This window comes from Neoarthrinium moseri (genome assembly GCF_022829205.1).
Source record: "Neoarthrinium moseri strain CBS 164.80 chromosome Unknown scaffold5_Wmoseri_CBS_16480, whole genome shotgun sequence".
Taxonomy (NCBI): Eukaryota; Fungi; Ascomycota; class Sordariomycetes; order Amphisphaeriales; family Apiosporaceae; genus Neoarthrinium; species Neoarthrinium moseri.
The window spans coordinates 277,459-295,781 of NW_026055119.1; the positions used below are offsets into that span (position 1 = coordinate 277,459).

At 53.2% G+C, this 18,323-nt stretch overlaps 5 protein-coding genes across 5 annotated transcripts; 1 reads left to right on the plus strand and 4 right to left on the minus strand.

Annotated features, from left to right (window-relative positions):
- Window positions 1–1,135: 1,135 nt before the first annotated feature.
- On the minus strand, window positions 1,136–1,524 carry JN550_002256 (uncharacterized protein; the record flags this gene model as incomplete). Its single annotated transcript, XM_049313531.1, has 3 exons — window positions 1,136–1,310; window positions 1,368–1,398; window positions 1,461–1,524. 3 exons carry the CDS (start codon window positions 1,522–1,524, stop codon window positions 1,136–1,138), a joined length of 270 nt encoding a protein of 89 aa, XP_049175547.1.
- Window positions 1,525–10,373: 8,849 nt separating this feature from the next.
- Window positions 10,374–10,685, minus strand: JN550_002257 (uncharacterized protein; the record flags this gene model as incomplete). The annotated part of the gene is made up of 1 exon (XM_049313532.1): window positions 10,374–10,685. One exon carries the CDS (start codon window positions 10,683–10,685, stop codon window positions 10,374–10,376), a length of 312 nt encoding a protein of 103 aa, XP_049175548.1.
- Window positions 10,686–11,825: 1,140 nt separating this feature from the next.
- JN550_002258 (uncharacterized protein) lies at window positions 11,826–12,881 on the plus strand (the record flags this gene model as incomplete). Its single annotated transcript, XM_049313533.1, has 1 exon — window positions 11,826–12,881. The coding sequence occupies one exon, from the start codon at window positions 11,826–11,828 to the stop codon at window positions 12,879–12,881; it is 1,056 nt and encodes a 351-aa protein (XP_049175549.1).
- A 2,441-nt stretch (window positions 12,882–15,322) lies between these two features.
- On the minus strand, window positions 15,323–16,426 carry JN550_002259 (uncharacterized protein; the record flags this gene model as incomplete). Its single annotated transcript, XM_049313535.1, has 1 exon — window positions 15,323–16,426. One exon carries the CDS (start codon window positions 16,424–16,426, stop codon window positions 15,323–15,325), a length of 1,104 nt encoding a protein of 367 aa, XP_049175550.1.
- Window positions 16,427–17,572: 1,146 nt separating this feature from the next.
- Window positions 17,573–18,253, minus strand: JN550_002260 (uncharacterized protein; the record flags this gene model as incomplete). The annotated part of the gene is made up of 1 exon (XM_049313536.1): window positions 17,573–18,253. The coding sequence occupies one exon, from the start codon at window positions 18,251–18,253 to the stop codon at window positions 17,573–17,575; it is 681 nt and encodes a 226-aa protein (XP_049175551.1).
- Between the last annotated feature and the right edge of the window lie 70 nt (window positions 18,254–18,323).

Genomic DNA, 18,323 nt, shown 5'->3' on the forward strand with positions numbered 1-18,323 from the left:
ATTACGCTAATGTTGAGCCGATGAGGTTGGCTTTTCCTCGGCCTTTCGATAGCCTCGCAGAGCCAGTGAGCCTAAGTCGTTAGTCCACTGAGCAGGCGACGGGTGGTCCCTATCGCCATGGATGGATAGGCAGTGCTCGATAGCTAAGGTTGGTCCTCCAGCAGGGCACATTCCAGATGGGACGATCCTTTCGACGCTAGAAGCATCGTGACTTCGATAGCTTCTTCACTAGAAGCTAGTCTTGCGAAGAGGCTGGAGCCCGGCAGCGGTCAGGCCAGGATGGTGTTCCGAGAAACCAGGTGCTGTAGGTATCATGAACCATGTACCTAGCCCAGCTGCGAAAGATACGTAATCCCGCAATGAGCACGCTAACTTAGGGGGATTTGATTCCGCCCGCGCACGTGGAGTCGGCGATATTTTCCGGCCGGCGGGATAATACCAATCATATTATATGGGTACGCCAAAGGTTTTGGTAGCGATCTATGCCTCTAGCTCTGAACCCCGACAACTCAAGGTTTGCACGTGCGCGCAGGGTGGCCCGCTGGCCTGGCTGGTAGACAGCAACCTTGTCCGGCTTGGGGTGAGCCCGGTCAGCTGTTGGTCCGTAGTGACTCGTATCAAGTAATGAACGGCCGACGATGCTGGAAAGGCGTTGCGGTGAGGGTCAGCAAGACAGGCGCTAGTGCCTGAGATTTTCATTGCAGAGGTGTCTGCCGCCTAGCGCGGATATCGGGCAAGCTTGTTAGTTATTTTCCCTTTGGGGACTCTGCGTGTACTGTGGTTACAAGGTCCGGCCTACGACCTTGCTGTGACAGGATCCGCTCTCGCCATGGCGCTGGAGAGCGGTGGTCGGGGTCTTCGCCCACCCGTGTAGGGCGACGATGTCATGGCAGTATTCAAGGTCGAGAATACGGCCTAATTTCCGAGAATTTCACCCGCCGAGAGCGGGCGGGTGTCTGCCAGTTCGTTCAACTCGAACGCGGTTTAGGCTGGAAATCAAATATGTAGGAGTGTAGGCTCTTGGTTCTCAATAGAGTAGAGCCGGGAGCCAGGAAATGGACCTCATTCACCTGAGGGAGATTTCTGCCCGGTAGGTTTGCAATTTGGTACATAGACCCGGCTGCTTGACTGCGTGCTAGGCCGTACCGACGGCGCCATGACACTTGACGTTGCATTCGGCGCCCCAGCTAACCTCGCTATTGGGATGTCGGCATCTAGCGAGCTGCCTCATATGGTTGCTGCACATGCGGAGACGCTGCAGACCGCTCCAAGCACTGGCCAGATCGTCAAACACGCCATTGAGCGGCGCACTGCCAGTCGGGAGTATCTTCAGTCTTTATCACACCAAGATCAGCAGCAGCACCGACAAGCCAGCTTGATCCTGCGAGCTGCGCTGTGCTGCATTTTGTGATAGCACCATGCATGCACAAAGAGGTAACCAAATCGCGGACCGAGCTTACTATGTACGGCACAGGCTGTCGTGACAGGCCGGACCAATGCCTCTATCAGCCATCGACCCTGCATCGTGCCAGGCGAATGCTTGTCTTTCTCGCTCGCAAGGATATACGCCTTTGGGGGTTTCGTGAGGTCCCCAGCAAAATAAAATAGGAAATAATATAAATCCGTCTGACGTACATGATCGCGAGGAACAAAAGATGAGACGGAATCGAAAGCTAAATTGTGCGGAGCTGGGGTGGAACGTGGTACGGCGTCGCTCCTGTAATCTGGTCGGGGTTTGACAGTTGCTTGCTGGCCGCTGCTGGGTTTCAACGACGCCGAATGCGACCCTAAAAGCTGAAACCCGATCGCTCTATTCCCTTAACTGCTAGAGAGGAGCGGGTAGCCATGTGTCTGGGAAGCCATATCGATAGTGGAGAGGGCCTTATTCCTCTACGGGCGAGCCCAGTCGCTCCGTTATTGACAGGGCATAGCTGCTATAGCCCCTAAAATAGGTCTTTCACCTTTTAGGTAGTAATGGCGAAGACGTCAACAAGACGTCTGCGTGTAATGTACGTTTATGATATGCCATCAGCAGGCCGTACACGTACAGGACAGGACTTCCCAAAGGTTTCTCGCTTGCTTCTCTCTAGAGTTTCTTGCGTCAGTTTAGTCGGACGAAGCTTAATTGATGATAAACATTACTGGCGCAAGCGTGCGCCGCAGAACCGAAATCAGTCGGAGAGTTACGCGCCCTTATTCCTCCCAATCGATCGATGTGACAGCTTCCCGCATCCCGCCGCCATTAGGAGAGAGCCTTGCCTTTGCCAATGGCGGTTCGGGCGATTATAACATCCCCCATATTGTCCGGCAATTCCGGGAAAAGAGGCGCTCTCGTCCCGATGACCGTCTATCTGTAGCGAGCGGGACATCGGGAGCCTCCACTCTGTATCAGTCTCTGGCGATGCGACATGATGCACACTCGGCGCGCAGGACAGAGCTGTTTGCTAAAGATGCATGCACACCATTGACCCCGCTCTGCCCAAATACTGTGAGGAAAGCAGCTCTTTCGAGTATAGTTGCAGGCCGTCAAAGCGTTGATAGTCGCAAAACGTCCGGCAGTCGTCGCCAATACTCCACCGCCCAGTAGCTTAGAGAGACGACTCAATATCGCGCCGCATCTAACCCGCACAGGGTCCAAAAAGGCAAGACCTCGCCTTGCTGCCGATCTCATGCACCCATTCGTGTTAGCAGGCTTCGGGAGGTTTCCCTACCGGCGGCTTGGTACTGTGATTCCCCACCTGCGTACTAACGAGTAAGATTTCGTTTAGATAGATTGAAATCGAAGTCAGCGATAGGCCGCCCAAGTTGACGAGATCCGGCCCCGACAAAGCTCGGCATCCCATGGTGAGCACATGCTTCAGGTGAACACTCTCGAGTGTCAGCTTGCAGCCAGAGAAGCAATGCCAGCTCACCAGCTCAAACCGTGGAGGGTCCAGCCTGGACCAGGCGAGCGGGGGATACGTACCGTACCGACTCTGCTTTGAGACAGGGACCCTGCGCGGGAAATTCTCCGTTTGGCTGGTCTTGCTAGCTGGTGTGCACTTGCATAAACTTGATGAGATGACGGCTGGCTTGTGTCGCGCTCTGTGCAGCGATGCTCTTTGAGGCAGCACAGGGGCTCTCGTAAGATCAGATGAAATCTTCCGAGCTAGGCGAGATGAGTGATTCATGCCCTGTCGTCTTTTCGTCTGATGTCGGCATGCGCTTCCATGATTCACCACCACCACAAATCTCGACCGCTTGGAACACCGCAAATCTCCGATCTACACCCTCCACACTCAACGGTCGGCGTCTACACGGGTAGAGTTCCGAGGCATGCACAACATGGCACACGCTACTGGGTCTAAGTCGTCGCTAGCGGATTGCTGCAATAAGCACCAGCTAGAGGATCCTAGTACTCCAAGACGTTGGCTCCTGGGGACGCTAGCATTGTGGAAACCGCCGAGCGACAAGGTGCTCGGCGAACGGTCGGATGGCATTGTGAAAGAATGAACACCTGGGGATTCTCTGAGTGGGACGAGAGATGACACTCGCGATATGTGGTCTATCCATAGCGGTGAAATAGACTTGATGATCGTTTGCGTTAATGGGATCGCCGAATCAATAGCGCTGCTGGATCTCCCATCTCAGTAAGTGGTAATGGTGATCAACGAATATACTCGACATCCACTAGTGGGGGCCGATGTGTGCCGTCGTAAATTGACTCGGCGGACTTCTGACCAGGTCCCCGGGCGCGATACGTTTTGCGCCGCCAGTGCTCAGGCAGGGATGGGACAAGAAGTAGCGCGCTAAGCAGGAGCTGGTGTAGACTGCTGCAGCAGTGTTCACAACGGTCTTCAGTCATCAGGCTTTGGCGACCAAATTGTCCTGCAGGTTTGTCTTGTGCAAACTTACCGGAATCCTGACGTAGGGGCCGGGCTGCAGGTGACGGGCAGCCACGTCCGCTGATGGGTGATGTGGCTGGATCTGCACCTGTATCTGGACAGGAAGTCAAGTCACAGAGGTAGAGACGCTCGGGTAAAAGAGCGCCAGTTTTTTTTTGTCTTTCTTGTCTCCTTTCGAATCCGGCGCTAATTTTACCTGGCTGTGTGCCCCTTGTTAAGCCAGCCGCTCGACTTCGGGTGAGTTGCGTGTGCACTCGGGTTGGTATTTAGCGGCAGTGGGGGGATCCTCTCTTCTACAGTAGTCAGGTGCTGTGGGTTATCACTGGATTCTTACATACTTGCTAGATATCCGGGTTCCCACGTCTCCTTATGCCTTCTCCAGCGCCCCAGTATTGCTTCTCGAACTCTACAGTAGTATGCAGCGGGTTGGAGTGTAGATTCCGATCCGCTGGGCGCATTCGATAGTTAGTTCCTACCACGCCGTGACGGTCAAAGCTGCGCAATGCAACCCTTGCTCAACGCGGAAAGGGCCAACATGGCGCGGCCCAAAGGACCAGAGCCATGTCGACCAGCCGGATGAAGAATTAGGAGAAATAGATTAAACCCCCATTCAAACTTTTCGGTCTTCAACATCAAGAGCAAGTAATAATCCATGGTGGGATGTGGTTGCATTCTGGAGTGCCGCAATCTCACTTCTGCATCTGGCCGGGGTTGGGATACGGAGGAAACCTTGGCCAGCCCATATCAATGACGAGAACACTGGCGCACCTGCCTGGTGATTCTATGAAATGACCTTGCCGGTGATCAGAATCCACAACCAGGCCAAGCACACTTTGTTTGGAGTCAATCATGATGGGACAGGGAAGGATTGCGGCTAAGTACTGGTCGCTTTGCGATTGTCCATATCTTACGCTCTTGTCTAGGCCGTCATCGTCTGTTTCTCAACTGCTCCTGAGCGACCAGAAAATCAACGCTGATATCGGCTTATGACGAGGGCCAGCCTAAGCCTCTGTATAGACTTACTGTGTAGGTAGTTATGTTGCATCTGTTCGAGGCAGTGGAGAAACGAGGTTGATATTCATTTGGTGTCTGTGCGCGGTTGTGGCTTGGTACGGATTCAATATATGTATGACCAAAGTCCACCAACCGTGTCCACTAGTTATCCGTTGACATTCAAAGATCGACCACGGCTGACTCTTGGGCCGAGGCGGACCTGATATTTTCTAGACGGAAAAATTTATACAAACAGTGGCCTCTCGGAAAATATGCGAGGATAGGACCCATCTGCAATGCTAAACACTACTCCGGGGGGTTGAGCAGAAAGTGTCTTGCCATCCTCTTCGACAGGGTTGTGCCGTAACTCTAATTGATCAGCGTCTCGAGATCAAAAACCGGGAAAAACGGGTGCTGGGTTCTGCATCCGCGTTAAAGGATAGCTGGTGCGCAGGACACAGTGGAGAAAACATTCAAGTTGAATCTTTGGACTCTACTGTGTACCGCAAGACCGACAGTGATACGCGCGGAATGAGTTCAGCATCAGCAGATCGCGATAGAGTGAGGGCAGAAGCTGCCGGGGGGTGCATCATGCAATCCGGCACCATCCCCTGCGGAGATCATTGCGATATAATATTAAAGTGCTGAGCAAAAAGTAATAGGATCAGAGCGGACGGCACATGTGGTTAGCGCTCAGCTCCCTACCTGCTGAGTTAGCTTCGAAATAAGAAAGAACAAGCTTAGGCGAGGCCAACGTCAATTGAAACCGGATGCGATGCCAGTTCGTCTCAACTGCGGGAGGTTCCTAAATAACTCCGACATTCTGACACATGCAGGCACGTCGCAAGGTTGGCTTTCGCCTGTCGATCGCGAAGTGTCAAAAGGCTCCTGCGACGTGCCCTGCTTTGTACATGCTATGTAGTAGCCGAGGATAGCTGGGGAGAACCCCAGCGAGCCCCAGCAAAGGGTGTGTGCAAGGCCCGTTCAGACATCAGATGAAAACAGGGACCAGGGCAGTACGCGAGCAACCCCAGACCCATGCAGCATCTTGCATTGTTCCTAATGTGATCTAACCGGCTTTTAGAAACCACTTCGCCAACGCTGCGAGAGCCGGATGAGATTAGAGATTTGCTGTTATTCAATTGCGCATTTGTGTGAAGAGAGAGATGCTCCTCGGTATAGTAATTGGAGTAGTAAAGACTTCTTGGGATGGCTATAACAACTTGACCAGCCAAAGCTGTGGGTAGTCCTTCCAACTTAGGGCCGGGCGGGTTCATGCTGTGTCACCAAACCACCTCAACCGCATTTTTATCTCGTCCGATGTATCCCTGTCCTACAAACCAAAACCAAACTTCACGCCCAAGATCAGGATGGCGGGGTAGTGACACAATGCAAAGGAGCAATCGGAGTATTCTTGGACAGCCGTTTTGGACAATTGGGACGATTTCACGGGGTCGTTTTGGCTGTCCGCCGGTCTTGATCCCTACCTTACCTATCGTCGGGATGCCATTCTAAGCAAGATCTCCAGTAACGCATAAAGGTACACAGACTCTTTCTTACACTGATGGGACAGGAGTGGGCACACCGGCCGATGTCGTAAAAAGTGACATGTAACTTCACGATCGCAGCAAGGACGAGGTGAGTTGATGTGGTTTGCGGGTGCCAAGTCAGATTGTCTAAGTCCAGTGGTTTCGCAGGGTGAGGGCTGGTGCTGGCCAAGCATTGATGGATGGCATCACCAACTGCATTGGTCAATTATCGACAAGGAGGCTCAAAATGCGTTGTCGGTACCTGGGTACGTACTCCTGCACAAGATTTAGCGCATCCCGGCATAATGGGCGGACTATGGCACTTGACGCCACAATAATGCCAGGATTACCATAGTAGGACAGGTGTACCGCTGTGCGTGCAGCCCGTTGCCGCGACCCATTAAGATAAACAGGCCTGTGCAATATAGCCAGCAATACGTGAGATCCCTCATCTTAACAATGCGCGAGTGCTCCGGCAGCAGCTTCACCAAGGCCTCCATTCGACCGCGTCTGGCCCTTGACGATGCCGCCTAGAGGGAAGAAGTGCTGCGCGGGCTCCTGGGCTAGTAGGAAGTATGCAGACCAACCCCCAAATGACAGTGTCTCGAGCAATCTCAATGGCGCGCCGCTTGACGGACCCCAATAGTGTCAGGTAGATTAAAGCCACGAGCCATATTTGGAGCTACTGGCCTTACTATGTGCAGCGTGGCCGTCGGTTACGCGCCGTCATGACCAGATGCCCCACCATTCATTATTACTACCCAAGTTGATATCAACGACGAGGTCAGGGTTCCACTTGAGCCGCAATCCAATGTCAGCAGATACTACCCAACTGATACCAACAATCTAGTAGAGGCCCTGAGCCTACAGTAGATAAGCCTATGTCGTGCCTAGGATTGCGCCGTTGCATCCGCGATCCAACTTCTGCAAGACTGCAGCCGGGTTGGTGCGCACCGACAACGATAGCTGCAGACGGGTTCATGCGTTCCCTCGGGGATCATGACGGATCCCATTATAGGGCATGCCCAGATGCGTACTATGTACACTGGGCTCGTCGAGAAAACATACCGACGAGGCAATTGGTGGGGTTTGGATAGCGTAGCGCGCCGCATGAGGCTCTACCTGATGGGACGAAATAAGCGTTACCATTGTCTCGAGTATAAATAGCTTGCGGTAAAGATCAGATATGTCACATCTTGAAGCCGTCGTGCGGGGACGTCACACCAGAGACTTGCTGCTGCGAGATACCACACGATCCTTGTAATATGCGAATCCCCAGGCCGTCTTAAGCGAGTCATTCTTAAACCGCGTACTCAAAAACTCCCGTACATAGTAATCGCCAAGCACCGCATTTAGATACAGCTATAGTGTGAACTGACCAACGTCGCCAAGACGGCGCTGGCAACGTTGTTGACGTTTCGCTCACGAAATGCAAAACATCGCCGGTCCATGAAGTGCACATGTCGCTGGAGACTGGAGAAGAATTCTCCGAGTCATACCCGGTAGGAAAGAGAGAGCTAAATCGGGCTGAGTACGAAACTCCGACTTGCCATCGGTGTTGCCTCCTTGGGAACACTTGTCCGGTGAGACTGGCGGGCTTACGATCGAGTCACGGCATCCAAATACTTGTTGTAGCTGTCGGTCGAATGCGGAAGGATTTCTAGTTGGGCCTATTGCCCTACCACGGACGTGCATCAGGCCCAACGGCCTGAGTTAGGGTATAGTAATCAAATCTGCCTTCCTTGCCTCATCGAGCGAAAACTGCGTCCTGTAGTCTTCCCGCGGAGCAGGGGGGAACAAGACCCATGCTCGTCTGCCATCAGAAATGACGAGAGAAGTTCCAAGGGTCGCGTTCCTGAGGGTGAATTGCGTGTGCAGACCATAAGATCGCCAGCCTAAGCGGAATCGCCAATGCTCCCCACGAATTTCGGATCACTCAGCACCGGCAGGATGTGGTACTTGCCGAGTCTGCATGCAGGTCGAGGACCCTACCCAATTTATGGGCTGCTGCCGGCGGCTTTTGATGGATCACGGGCAACATGTAACTCGTAGTCTGTTTAGCAGCGGTGCTCGTGCCTCTCTGCCTTCCAAGGACTGCAAGAACTGGAACCGAGGACGTGGTCCGTCAATGTGACATTCCTGGGTGTACCCAGGCCCCGGGAGCCGAGTATGTACATGCATGTCCGATTAAGTGTGCGAAATGGGCCGCACCGCAGCTGATGACACGAGATCGACGAGTGCACAACCCACCAGTGCGCACGAACTATACCCATGAGCTCTTTTGGAGCGACGGCTCTCTTTTTGGGTGAACCGAACCGTCCTAGCTTGCCACGGGAACCTCATGCAGCCGCGGGACGGTCGCCCGTATTGGGCTGCCGGCCACTGGCGGCAACCTCGCTCTCACACAAAGTGTGTATGAAATCGCCATCCTCAATTTCCTCGTGGCTCGTCTCGAGTTTGAAAGGCTGACGTCTACCGGAATTAGCTATGCAACGTCTTGTCAGCCGCCAGGCGTCTCTTCTAAGCAACGGCGGGAGCGTGTGTCATGGTGCTGAAGCAGCCCACGCGGCCAGCCCTCGATTGGTCCCGTGGCTCGCTGCTCCTCGTTTCCGCTTGCCTGGCGGAGGGCCGACCAGCGCTTGGGAGGCCCGTCTCGAGAGAACACATACCGCGATACCTGTCAGACTCAGACACAGCAAGCCATCCCTCTCACCGCGCCGTTCCATGACACGCCCCACCCCGTCATTCAATTGACACCCCTCGGTTAGGGCCATGTGTCCCCCTTTGCGAATGTCTCATTGTCTGTCCTCTGCCAGCCAGTTCTCCCCTCCGGCCCCAAGCAGCCTGGGGGGGCCGGAGAATTCGCAAGCGAGACAGACATGGGAGGCCATCATCGTCTTATTTTCACGGCATAGCTATGCACCTCCCTCAGGGTTAGGAAGCTGGCATAATACATGGCAGTAGATGGTCGAGCTGGCATGTCTAACTTAGCTTGACTAGCTGCCCGGGCCTGCCCTTTCGCTGCCCGTTGAAGGACCGGGGTCTATCCTGGACAGCCAGCCCACGCGTTATGCTCCACCTCCGGCGTACCCCCCCCTGTTCCCACCATCTCGTTCATTTTTCAGCACGGTCAACCCTTAACTTGTATTCCCTGGATACCCACAATATCCACCACCCATCGTCACGTATCATGCCGTGCCATGCCCACAGGCCCAGGTACCTTTCTGTGGCCCTCCCACTGCTCATGCCCCCCTGAAGTGAGGCCCTGGTCAATAGGCCCCCGGTCGCTCATCAACGCCAGTGCCAGAACGGCGCCAGTGCCCGTCTATGCCCAGCCAGCAGACCCCAGCGTCTGTGCAGCGGTGATGCGCCCCATGAACCCATGAACCATTACCCTTGCTGAATACATATTGAGCCAATCTTCTATTAAGTGGCACAAAAACCTCCGTCATCCCACCGTGATGATAGAGAAAAAGCTCTTGGGCTCATTCATCCCGGAGGATCTCACCAGTGTCCCCAACATTCGAACAGCACAAAGACCAGTCGTGCGGCCTCCCGATCGTAGACCCGAAAGACTGAGCAAGCTTCTGGTGTTACGTGAGGGTCTCGCTATCGTGCTGCAGTTCCCCGAGTGCTCTCTTCGGTCCCAAGATATCGGCGGCACCGCTTGCCGTGTCACTGGTGTCTGAACCTCCTTGAACAAGTATCACCAACCTCGCGCTGTCCTACGACTCTTTCTGGGACGCTGCCCCCTTCACCAGGGCTCTCCACGCTGTCAGTTGCGAAGGTGGCCTCCCGACTTCCTGTATCGAACATCCTGCCCTCTTCACGACTGCAAGAAACTCCCAATACCCACCAATAGATACCCACGACGACACTAGTCCGCGGTGGTCCTTCCAGCAACATTTCCGTGTGCCATCGGTTTTGACTCAGTTGCTTGGAATCGAAATCAGGTACCGCGTTCGCATCAGTTGCTGAGAGGATATTGCGAAGCTCGTATTCGATCGTTACCCTTGGCATGCAACTCTTCGGCAAGAACCAACCCCGGATCTGTACGCAAGATAATCTCAACGCAAATACCAGGCGCCGGACTATCACTTGGTGTGAGAAGCCGGGAGCTCAGCACTTTCTCCCGTAGTACCCTCTTGCAGTATCCATGCAAGCCATACTTCACCCTGGTGAACAGACTAACGCCCCTCTCGGCCAGCGCCGAGGCAAATCCGACCTGGCGTCCTTCGCTGGCAACCTGACCTGGGCCAGCGCAGAGACGGCGTGCCATCTTGGCACAAGGGCATATCCTTCTCCGCCCATGTCAGGGTCACCAACGCTCCCGCCTAAGCCCATCCAAGAGGCCGGAGATCGAGGTCAGAGTAGCTTTCGGCCAACTCCCCACGATGCATACCGCCCTGGCTCGGCTTTTCAAGGAGGCGACCCGCGGATAGCTTCCTCACAAACACCAATAACTGCTTCAGCATACCACCCACCATCCCAACTATCACAACCGCCCTCAAACACTGGAATAAGACCGCTGTCATTGGAAACCACCGACCGCTTGGGTTATCCGAGTAGTCGTCCGGGAGAAGTCATGGGTCACCCTTTGGCTTATCCACCGCAGCATATCTCTCAACCCCAGTATCCCCTTCCACCAGTAGTTGGACCAATGCCAACGACATCACCATATTCGTTGCCTGCGAGACCGCAAACCTCGGAGGGAGCCCCCTATACATCTCCAAAATCACAACGGAAAACAAAGGGACATGTCGCGTCAGCATGTGTCCCATGCAAAAGAGCACATCTTAGGTGAGCCCATCCCTCCTCTGAAGTGTAATTCCTTTGTCAGAATGAATACTGATCCTTATAGGTGCGATGGTACGTATTTGATCTTAATTCCTCATGACTTCAACTATCACCTTCGCACGGTTCGACCCACCATAACTGCCTCACTTGCCATCAAATACCGGACCAAGGCGGTTGAACTGCAAAGTCGCCTTGTACGGAGTAACTGGGCGGAACCGCGCCCAGCCCAGTTTTGACAAGTCCACGGCTGTTGGTGGTCTCTTTCTGATTGTCAAAGTTGACAGTGGTGCCAAATTTCATCCATTGGCTGATGTCTTGGGTGCAAGAAATCTCTATGCTGCATAGCTATTGCTACACCAGCATGTATACTCCACCCATTGGCGTTCTAATTGACCGAGGCATTCGGCCAGTTGGACCGGAGTTTATTTGAACCCTTGATGCTCCTTGGATGTCTGGCTAACACCACTCATTAACAGCCCAGAGACCGTGCTCGAGATGTTTAAGCAATGGGAAGGAAGACGCTTGCGTCGATGTGCAACATAAAAAACGCGGTCGCCCACGTTTACGGGAGGATAGGGAGTCAAGATTTGACTCGTCGCGGTTCCAACATCCAGCAGATTCAATGATCAGACGACCCGTGTCTTTATACGCCCCATCGAGTGCTGCAGTGGTTCCCTTCGATGACCCATTGCGGAGGAGTCAGTCGTATAGGGTGTTAAAGTCACACCCTTCGGATCCCGTAGCGCCGAAGCATCTTGAGCGAGGGTCGATCAGCGATGCCAACATATATCCACCGCCCCTGGCTCTGCCACAAAGGTCTCTGGAGCCCTTGGCGTTCTTGACGGTTGATTTCGAGTTAGCCCGGATCTCAAATACGTTCGTGGATGCCATCGGTGCTGGTTCGGCGCAGTCCATCCTAGGGCGGAAGCTGGCAGAGGTCATGGTTCCGCAAGAATGGGATAGAGTTGCTGCCCTCCAGCGGTCGCTTCAAGATGAACAGGGCAGGAAAGAGCCAAACTATCTGCCTCCCATTTTTGGTAGACAGGAGTTGGAGAGGGTTCTACATGCCCTTCCGCTAGATTCGGAATTAGTGTCCAAATACTCTCTTGACAGGCAAGACTTTTTCACCTTCATCACAGCCGAAGGGCAACCCCGGCCTTATCCGATCCGCATCGGGCTGGTAAAGGAGGATTCGATATACTTCGTGGTGCTGCATCTCAACTTGCAGGCGCGATCGTTTGCACATCCCACGCCGTCTCCGCATACCAGAGACGTCCCATACTCATACCAGGCTCCGCATTTGCCTCCTCAACTTACTCCCGTATCGGCTTCCTTTGATTCGAATCGGCCAAGGTTCGGGGATACGAGGGATCCAAGAGAAGGGGGGCTGACACCTCGTCTGCCTGTCACTCCCGGCCAATCGGTGATGGGGATCAGTCCAGGCGTGAGTCCGAATGTCCCGTCATATTCGCCTTCATCTGGACGCCTCGATCACACGGGTGGGCCTTCGTATCAAATTCCCCGCAGCGAACTGCCCGCAACCCGTGCACCGCTGTCGTCAGGGTACCAGCTCCCGCCCATCCGGAGCCCCGGTCAGCAGCCCGGCCCAAGTTCGGATCCGCGGGCAGGTCGCGTCGACATTGGCGGCTTGATCGACCGTCAGGATACTTCTCGGTGAAGACCACGGCGGAAGGCCTGACAAGGCACGGTCCTGTTGTCCGAGAAGCAGGTCCACCATCACCCTTGGTGCTCCCAGCGAGTGTCGTTTTCGGAGCGTTGTTGCCGCTTATCAGCTGCTCTCTTTGTAATTGTACGCGAGATACCCCTTGCTTGCTTTCAGTTGCGTCACGATGATACCAAATGTACAACATAAATGCATAAAGTTTGGGTTTCGACTGTCTCGTTCTTGTTTCCCCAAGCGATTCCACTCGGCGTTAGGTCTTTTATATGCATAACCCATAGCTGGCTCGAGGATTTGGTGGTTCCTTGTTGTTTCTTTCAACGCTCGGCACATCAGGCAGGGATGTCTCCTGTTGCCTTAGAGCGAGGTGGCAGACACTCTTGTCGGAAGTAACCCCGTGGAAGGGGAAGATATCACGATGCCGAGCATTTCATCGGGCCGTGAAGGCGTGCTCGTTCTCAGGCAATCTTTGATACTCACTTGTGCCCGATTTGTCATCGGGGCCAAGCGAAAGCCTTTCCGTTGCTAGCCGGATCATACGGCAAGGTTTTGTCTATGTTTCTGCGGACATCTCTGGAGAACAACAGCGTCGCGGTCAGCTTTCTCGTTGTAGGAGTATGTTCCTGCTCTCGAATAGAGTATGAGGCCGTTTCTTTAGTAAGAAGACGTCCCTGGGAATACGGGTGTGCGATAGTTGTACAAGGCGGGGTCTAACGACGGTGCATGGGTTGTCTTCATGACCTTGGGATGCGGAGGTAGACTGGATGTCGAAATCAGGTTTTGGCGGAGGGATATGGACCATGACGGCCTACATGTGCATAATAAGGAGGGAGGATGGTGGAAATAACTGCGGACACGCAAACATAATTGAAGAAGGATCGGAAGTTAAGATGCAATATTGCGCCTGTGACAAACGAAACGAAACGAAACATGGGGCTACCAAGCTCGGGGTTCTGGCCTACAGGGTTTCAAAACAGGTCAGGAATCGGAAATGGTAGGCCGGCCAGTCATCGGCCCTACGCGTCCACCCGGGCTGGGTGCTGAGGTTTAAGAGAAGGTCTTATAGCAACGACCTCATTTCCGGGCGGGAACCCGTCCCATTTACGGTGAGAGATGCGCAAATGCAACGGTGAGAAGGGCCAGGATCGTCTGCTAAGAAGCCCAACCCTGGCTGCGCTACCTCGCGTCGCCAAGGACAGACGCACGGCATCTCCCTCCATCGCCTAATAGATGGCCTACCGACGTACGCGAGACGAGAAGGCGGTATGTAGCTTATGTCTGCATATGCAGGCGGGTTGAGGAGTCGTTGGGATCACACACCCGGCAGCTGCAAGCACTAGTTAGCTCACAAGCTTATGGCCCAGTGTCGCTGCGGGCCAGTATGGCCAAGGCGGCGCGCGGGCTTTTAGAGGCGCTGTAAGCGCAAGGGGGGGGCCCTGCCGTACCTCGCTAGCCAGTCACAATATTTCCCGACGCACAGGTCGCGCAAGCGCTGGTCGTTGATTTGAAAGTCTATCTTGCTTTCTCGATGGAAAATGTCCGACGAATGCCATGCGGTGCGACCCCAACGTCCGGCAGGAGCCGGTGGGTGGCCTGGCACGCGCATTGGATGTCCTGGTAAGTTGGCAGAAAACTTGCTTGCGTGCCTCCTCCCTCGGCTCCGCCGCGACATGGGAATGGGGACGAGGAAAGAGATCCCCTCTCGTGAGATGCCATGATTAGGAAGCTGGAATCAGGAACCTCGCCAGGGAATTGGACCTGGTGCAGTCCACTTAAATTACAGCTGCCTTTGACGGCCGGGATCCGGCAACGCAACAGGGCCCCCGCCCCCACAAATCCGGCACTCGCCGACCTGGCTCACCCAATAGTTACCAGTTCGTCCTTACTGACTTTTACTCCCGATGGCCCTTTCTGCTGGGTTTAAGAAAAGCTGTCAGGTCCGTCGATCTCCTCGTTGATCGTGCGTCATCTCGTTGCATCCATTTTCCACAATAGGCGCTCAATTCGCCAAACGAAAGTGGGTTGGCGTTCAAGGCCTGGGGATTTTTTACGCGAGTTTCTTTGGGTCAAAGATTGGGTGTGTTTTCGGTTCGTCGGCCAGGTTCATTCACTTTTGCTCTGTCCTGCCGCGAACCGCCATTGGCTCATATTCTCCGAGTCGAGGTCCGTTCCCGTTTTCCAAGACCCATCTTCCAAAATGCAGGACTATCAGATCGCTTACGGTGGCAGACAAGTGCATGGTGTAGTAAAGGCGCTAATACACTCATAAGGAAGACATAAGACTTGAAACCTTCTCTCGGGATCGGGAACCGTGGCAAGAGCCGCCAAACTATAGGACTGGCCAACGAGATAGCCATAGATCACCCATATTATATATATGTAAATTCAAAGCGCAGTAGATGAATTGGTTCCCTTTGACTTTGTCGCATAAGTGTCCACTACCTTCTCCCTATAATGCATGACAGAATCCCCACCTTCACATGCAAACCATCTACATTCTCTTGCAGTCTTTTGACAAAGACTGCTGCTTCCCTGTGGAACGTCATGCTGTCGGGGGTGACTTGATTCTGATCATCCCGAGATTTCACATCCCAACATTCATTCGCTGTCTCGATATCCTGGTTGCTGACATGCCACATATCCCAGTCTGGGTCTATCCAGTCGTTGCATTCAATGTCCACTTCGACGAGTGTTCGGTCAGAACCTTGGAATACCTCTCGTTCTCTGGGCTGATGATTTCCGTAGAACGAGTTTATCGTCCGCTCGCTGACTAATAGATCTTCATCTCGCCATCGGATGCGGTAGTCGATGAACCATAATTTCCGAATGCAAGAAGTCATTTCAAGCAGTGAGACCAGGCCTTGAAAAGCTCCGGACGACTCTTGGATCAATGCGCTCTTCAACCAGTCAACATCCAGCTCTAAAGCAAGATTTCCTAATACACCAGTTCTCTGAGCACTCAAAAAGAATGGTAAATTGTAGAAGTTCCAGTCGAAGTCGATCCTGTGAAGTGTTGGATGGCCTCGAGGCTGTATGCAGATCAAATCTCTGTGAGGGTGGACGACAAATTGGTGTAGCTCGGACTTGGATTGAAAATGGCTCGTGAATGGCTTGAATCCCGTTGTTTGGACCTTGTCAGGTCTGTTAGGCCAAGATGGCCGCCTATCTTTGATTCGCTGTACCAACTGACGATCTTCTTTCCACCAGTCAAGCTGGAGGTGTAATTCTAGGCGTGCTCGCGATGCTTTACATGCTGTCCACAGTCCGCTGTCGAGTAAATATGCCGATGGGTTGCCTTCCGTCCAGGAAATCTCCCTCGATTGGTAAGGGGCTGGTGCTCCTAGTAGAGATTCGCACGGTCCTTGTAATGGGTATCTGAGCTTTATGAAATGCTCATCTACAGGTGTACCATGTTCACGATCAATATCGTCCACTGTGAACGAAAAGAAATGAGCTGACGGCTTGGCTGGTCGAATTGCCATATCCCAGATCATATCTCTGAGTTCCATTGGAAGGTGGGGAAATAGACGGAATTCCGCCATCGTGTCGTGTAATATGAGAGGCTCCGGCTTGTCCAGGTGACGGTTTTTGCGAGGTGATGGGGTCGGTTTGAGCTGCCACAAGAGTAAAAAAGATAACGGTCCCGGAGAAGGAAGGCTTCAGTAATGCTGACTTTTAATGGGTAATTGTGGGCGACGATGAGAGCAATTACGGTGTGGGCTCTTGAAGTAAGTTCTAATCTTCTCTCGGACATAGAGGGACCAAGAGAAGGTTAATTCTGACGAATGGTAAGCCGGAATTGACTGAGATAAATGATAAACTTTGCGACTAGATCCAGCTACCCCAAACTCTCGTGTAAGTATGGTTTTGCCTAATATTGTGGTTATAAAAAGAATGAATGGTGAAGTACATATGTACTAAGTAAACAATGGGAAGCTACCACTAGGCACTTCTGATTTACATCGATGGGGGAAAACCTCTCAGCTTTCCAAACACTCCGGCCTTTGAGCGCGTTGCCGAAGCATGTGACTTAGCTGGTATCAAGCATCCTGCTGACTGGATAGAGCATGTAAAGGCGTCCGCGACGCGCAACGAGATCGCGCACCACCCTCCACCAACGGCTCTCGATCACATCAAACCCAACGGGGTGACATTGAAGCCAACGTCTGGGGACTTTGTAACTTATAAGGGGAAATCGGCCTACAGTATTGAGCTGCAGAGACGCTACAGAGACGACTCGACTCGGACCTGAAATTGAACAGCATATGGGTTGTTGGACAAATTCAGGTATTGTGGCAACTGAAAATACGGCACAAAGCCTTAATTGATGTAGCCGAGGGTCAGGTCAGGAAGAGCGATGGGTACACGTCGTCCTTTTGGGCTCCGGAATCCTGGCGAGTTGCAGCTTTCACAAGGGAGTCTCAAGTCACTCGTGGAAATAGAGCAGTGTGATTGAAAAATGAAGTCATTCAATTCCAAATGACATATGCTGTACGCAAGGCAGTCTAACTATACGAAGCAAAAAACAAAGAAACAAAAACAAAAAAAGAAAAATTGACAGAGTGTTTCTAAGCTAAGAGCCGTATGTGTATGCAGGTAAAGTGTTGAGGCCAGCCAGGAGCAGAGTCGTGTATGGATCGTCCTAGCAATGCTAAGATCCCAACTAAGAACTGTGTCTTGGAACCCATCTACTCGCAGTCGTCACCACCCTTAAAGCTCTTCCACTGAGGATCGCTAGGTGCGGTGATGGCAAGATTCCAGACTGTAAGGCTGGTAGGGCAATTGTCCCGCGTCTCGAGCTCGTCACGCTTATATTTGTTGTTCATTGCATCGTCCGCGAAACCGGGCGAATGCTCCTGAGTGGTGAAAGCCTGGCCCTTGGAACTCATCCACTCTTGGAGAATCCTAATGACGCCGGCGAGTTGGCCTAGAACTTGGTTTGGGAGCTGGAACGTGAAGCCAAAGTCGGTGGCCCGCTGGCCCCGTGCCCAGTAGATCTGGCGCTTCCTGATGCCGAGAGCCTGGACAGCGGCGTTCGAGATGACACCATTGTAGTGCCGCAGCCATCCCGTGAGGTCCCGGGTCAAGGCTCTGGGCAGCTCGGCCTGGTTGCCAACTCGGTTGAAGCTCTGCAAGAGCTGCACGGTAAGAGCGGCGCCGGTGAGCACCACGATACGACCATCGCTGGACCAATGGATTGCCATGGAAGGTTCAACACGAGCTTCCAACTGACTGGTGGATCCAGTTGGTGCATCTCGACCGGCAAGGCTGTTATCGTAATCCGGAGGGCTGTCGGACGGCAGAGGTGTCGCTCTGACGGCGGCGGTGAACGACGTTAGAGCCAGAAATAACTTCTTGAAGGCGACCATCTTGACTAGCTAGTCCAAAGATAGAGATGAAAATTAATAAAAAAAAAATGAGATAATTGACAGATGTATG